This window comes from Atta colombica, unplaced genomic scaffold (genome assembly GCF_001594045.1).
Source record: "Atta colombica isolate Treedump-2 unplaced genomic scaffold, Acol1.0 scaffold126, whole genome shotgun sequence".
In the NCBI taxonomy this organism is placed as follows: Eukaryota; Metazoa; Arthropoda; class Insecta; order Hymenoptera; family Formicidae; genus Atta; species Atta colombica.
In genome coordinates, this window is record NW_017259213.1 from 2,519,129 (window position 1) to 2,524,412 (window position 5,284).

At 30.7% G+C, this 5,284-nt stretch overlaps 1 protein-coding gene across 1 annotated transcript in view; it reads right to left on the reverse strand.

The window, feature by feature from the left end:
- Positions 1 to 1,975: 1,975 nt before the first annotated feature.
- Positions 1,976 to 5,284, reverse strand: part of LOC108694922 (integrin beta-PS-like) — a 9,822-nt gene continuing 6,513 nt past the window's right edge. Inside the window, exons 11-15 of the mRNA XM_018204616.1 lie at positions 4,736 to 4,957; positions 3,683 to 3,799; positions 3,163 to 3,355; positions 2,128 to 2,267; positions 1,976 to 2,050 (exon numbers count right to left, since the gene is read on the reverse strand). Of these exons, the coding sequence (XP_018060105.1) occupies positions 1,976 to 2,050; positions 2,128 to 2,267; positions 3,163 to 3,355; positions 3,683 to 3,799; positions 4,736 to 4,957 (747 nt within the window). The remainder of the gene's footprint in view (positions 2,051 to 2,127; positions 2,268 to 3,162; positions 3,356 to 3,682; positions 3,800 to 4,735; positions 4,958 to 5,284) is intronic.

Here is a 5,284-nt window from a genome sequence, read left to right on the forward strand (position 1 = left end):
GTTTTCTTAAACTATTTAATATTTACTTTTTAACTTGGATATGTGATATTATTTGGATTGTTAATTATTAGAATTGTTTCTTTATCTTAAAAGATTTAATAATTCATACTTCCAATAATTTTTCTGTCAGTAGACTTTTCATCTCTCTGTATCTCTTTATTTAAATTTTACTACAATATTTATTATAATATTTTGACTTACTTGAGTATCAATTAATCGAGTCGAGGTCTCTTGGATGATCTTGGATGTAGGTAGTGCCTTATATTTTCTGTGGGAAATATAGCGTGATTTGCCCCGGGGTTTTGTGGCGGGAGCCAAGTATGGTGACGAATTTACGAGTTCCTTACAAGCGAAGGTCTGCCCTTTTCGTATGAGCATGTAGCGGGCAATAAAGTATGAGGTCAGAAGATATTCGAAACAATCGGGCTGAAGCAGGATCTATATTGGCTCAGGAAGGTTCGGATCAAATTTAGGATTGATTTACGAGGGATTGCACGCTGGCAACCCCCCTCAGATGAGCCATCGTTCACTCTATTTACGGAACAATAATTTCTCGCGGAATCAAAAAATTGTTAGTATATAATGAATATACATGTAATGACAGAATACATGTAATTGATTTTTTCAGCTTTGAAAAATTACTAACATTATATTAAAACAGCGAAAAATTTAGAGAGATCCTAAACAGGATAATTAAAGTCCTGATATTAAAATTAAATGCAAATAGAAATTAATATATAAATTAATTTTAAAGATGTATAATATATCTTAAGCTTTTTGCTTAATTAATTGTTGACAGAAATATTTTTTGATCATTTACAATTACAAACTACGTAAGATAGAAAAAACACTAATTTTCTTGTAGTTAATATATAAGGTATGTGTGAAACACTCTCATTTGATGGATCTTTATTAAATAATGAAAGTTCTGAGTTTATTTTCAATAGTTTTATAATTCTATGTAGAATAAATAAATAGTTCCGACCATTAAAGCAGAGGTACTGAAAAATTCAAATAATCACAGCGAACGTCTTATTTTGAATTTTTTAGTTTTTGTAATTACAGTATACAGCTGTAATTTTTATATGTTAAAATGGGATAAATGAAATAACTCTAAATTTTTTAAATTCATCAAGAGATTTTTAGAAGAGATTTTGGATTTCAAATAATTGCTACCGATAAATCCGCTATCGGCCATGATCGACATGAAAACAGTTTTACAATGATAGAACGAAACGATAAAAAAACTCGTCGGGAAATCTACGTAGCTATATATTTCGTAATAAATAGAGGGAAGCAGGAAGTATTTGAACGGAGACGTGTTATTACGAGCTCGGTAAGAGTGGGAGAACGATGCAAGGAGGTGAAGGAAGAGAAAAAAAACCGTAGAAAGTTTTGCTCGTTTTTGCATGAGATTCTCGCTGCCGATTGGTCTTCTCATTATGCGGCAATTAAACAACATGGCGCCCGCAGAGGCTCGTTCAATTCGTTCGCTTAGCGCGGCGCTAGTTATCGGATACGGTACATATATTGGAAGGCCGGCATTGAAATCTCCTGTTATTATACCTAAAAAGAATATTTCTAGCCACGTGTAATAATAAGATCTAAGAATATCTTATTTATGTAATAAAATATCATGATTTATATTAATTTACGGCTGTTCATTAGGCATAAGCAATTTGCACAACTATATTTTTTAATTCAAATAATTTATTGATGTATTAATATTAACATAGATTACATAGATTGATATATTAATTGTTATTGAATATATTTTTATGTTGAAGTTCAGGATAATAAATTAAATTTTTTCTAAAATAGTCAGTTTCTCATATAAGAATTGATCTATAAAAACTTAATAAAAAAAAATATTTGTCATTTTTCAATGCGTTATTATTCAATATGCAAAAAATAAAATTTAACATTTTTATTATACAAAATTTGTAATGTCACTAAAATCTAGAATTATAAATTATTAATTCGTGGCGTATTCCTGGAAAGTTGGATTGCAGAAAGTTGACGTGGCTTGTTTGTATAGAGGATTCTCGCCCTGAAACATTTCAACATATTGACATTCCGGCAATCTTGTAGTCACGCGATCGGAAATAATGAGGAATAGCGACTCACTCTGTCCCATTTGGCGAGGGCGCGCTCCTTCTCGAACTTAACATATTCCCTTTTGTCATGAATAATCGTAAGGATCTTCCAAATGAGGAGAATCAGGAAACCGATGATGACAGTGCTTATAACAACGCCTAGCGCAACACCTACGGGAGAAAGTAAATTCTAGTTCATTTCGTATCGTCTCGCATACATAAGTATAACCAAAGATATTATATTTTCAAAAATCATCGAGTGAATGATAATTAGAGAAAGATAGACGGACAAAGAGAGACGCAATAACCAAACAGAATTTTAAAACGTGAAATAATAACAAAAAAACGCTGTATACTAGCACCAACTTTTGAAAAATATGCAGATGTGTGTGATTAATCTAATTAATTAATTAATTAATTATTCAATCGTTAATATCACTTATTAATAATAAACAAAAATAAGTGGCTAAAATTTCAAAACAATATTGTAAAGAGCATATACCACTGCGCAAGATGTTAGCAGCGAACAATAATTAATTTATTAAAAGTATAAAGAACAATAAAATATAGACGTTTCGGTCTTAATTAGACCATCTTCAGTATAAATACAATAATTACAATAGTTTATAACAATATGGTATCATTGTTCATTCTACTAATAATTTAAATCGTGAAATTCGAATTTTTTCAGTATATAAGCTGTTATTACAAACAATTTGATAATTTATTTAATTTGTGATAATCGAATCTTATCATTTAAATAAAAATTAACATGAAAAAAACGCTCGTTATATATGGATTCTACATGTTTGTCCTTTAGGAGATTATTTTAAATAAGAATGGCTAGATGCTCGAACACATAATTTCCAGATTCTGATGAAACAATAAGTTTTTTTCATTTTATTCTATTATATACAATACTATCCTTAAAAAAAAAGAATTAATTAATTATACATTACATATTAATTCTGTTTAATTTATCAAAGAGAATATAATAATGTAAGTTATATATTTTGTGATGTGTCACGAGAGATAATTCATATAATGATATAACAAAAATAATTACCAAAAATATTAATTGGTGTTGGGCAAGCTCTCTCTTGCTCAGCTTGAATCTTAAAGATTTTGATATCTCCTCCAGTACCGGCTCTGTGGTATTGGTATTTAAAGACAAACGTGCAGCCTGCATCACCGGGTGTTCGACATATGCGGGCATCGGCTTCTTCATCTTTCGTAGGATCTTCTTCGACAATATCGACCTGTGAAATAATTAAGCGTCTTTTTGCATCGCATTGCAAATTGTTAATCACCCTCGCGCAGCTTGCGTACATATAAACTAACAATGTGTTCTTTACTTCTTGTTCCTTGCTTTTTACCTTTTGTCTTTTTTTTCTCTTTACGATTATTTTATCGACAATCTTGTTTCATGTTATGCATTTCTTTTCTCTTCTAGTTCATCTTTTATCTTGGGTAACAGAAAACGAAAAACAGGATAAAAGGTAAAAAGTAGTAAAAAGCAAAAAGCATTGAAATAAAGAGTACATTGTAGATTAGACAAATGTTATTTCAAAGGAAGAGCTACTAACGATGTCTATTTCATGCATGCATAAATCACATTTCCCATTTTTCGCGAGTGGTCCTGTATTGTATGCTACACATTCCACGCAATCCTTCAATTCTTCGCATCGTTGTCCTGGACACGTCTGAAATGTGTTATAAATAAGTAATTGTTTTAGAGTGTTGTAAGAGTATAAGATATTTTTACTATTAAAAATTCTAGAACACCATGTATAATGTACAAAGAACGACTAACATTTTAAATATATATATTTTTCAAATACATCATTCGTAAAAATTAAATTAAATTAGTAGATAATAATCAACAATTTAAATAATTTAATACATCAATTATAAATTTCGGTCAAAAAAGTCTTTATAGATATATAATTTTCGAAGTTTTGCTTTTATATTATTGATATTGAAATATTTATGGAAATCATATGTACACGAATGATAATCGATTAATACAGAGTGTCCCAAATCTATCGTACTACCTGTTAATGACAGAATTTTTAAAATTATTTTGAGACTAAAAAATTCTAATATCAATATATATCGAGGCTATAACAAATATTTAAAGTTAACCAATCATATCGTATACAGTTCGCGCGTTTAGGTGTGATTGACATTTGGTTCCACAATATACAACGTAAAAAGTGTCAATTGCATCTAAACATACAACTTTAAACAATATGATTAGTTAACTTTAAGTGCTCATAATTCAAAAATTATAGCCTCGACATTTCGGTATTAAAATTTTCATTTTAAGACTTTACGAATCATTAGTAAATGACGTAAATAGATCTGGGATTATATACCTTGTATATAAACTTGAATGTAAAAACATCTGTGCATTTTATTAAACACTTTTTATGTTTTTTCTTATTTTATTTGCTGGAAAAAAATCGTTCGTCCAACAGTACCCAAACAGAACAATAAATAAATAATGTAATGTCCAAATAATATAAAATAAATCATAACTAATCGAAAAATGATTTTTAATAATCATTGTGAAGTCATTTTGTCATTATCATGACATTTTGTTTTTCTTGGATATTTCATTATATGCAGACACTCACAGGACACTCCTCACAATATTGTCCGGAATATCGAATATTGTCCCGCTCGTGACAATGACAGCTGCCGCAAATGCAGTTGCCACGTCCACTGCAAATCTCGACGTTTTCACCCGACGGCAGGATGCATGTGCTGTTAGTCTCCTTGCAGTCGCACGTCTCACCACCCCATCCTGGCAAGCAATTGCAGGTACCGCATTCGCACTTGCCCCGTCCGCCACAGACCTTAAACAGACAAAGAAGAGACGAACAGTGAACATAATGGGGTACGTACAAAGGCGTGTAATTTGTCCAACCGCCCTTATAAACACCGCTGCCGCGATCTCTGCAAGATTGCCATATAACTTCCGAGCGAATTTGTTAAAAGCAACTATCAAGCGAGAACATGATAGTTACGTGCGATAATAGAGATTTCCTATCCTTGGCTATAATCCTTTTTCGAGTATATAATCTTTATCTTTTATATCTGCGCTAAATACTTTTATATATATATTAGGTGTAGTAAAAAGAAATCCATTATTTTTCCATTCAATTTCATGCAAAAATGATGGA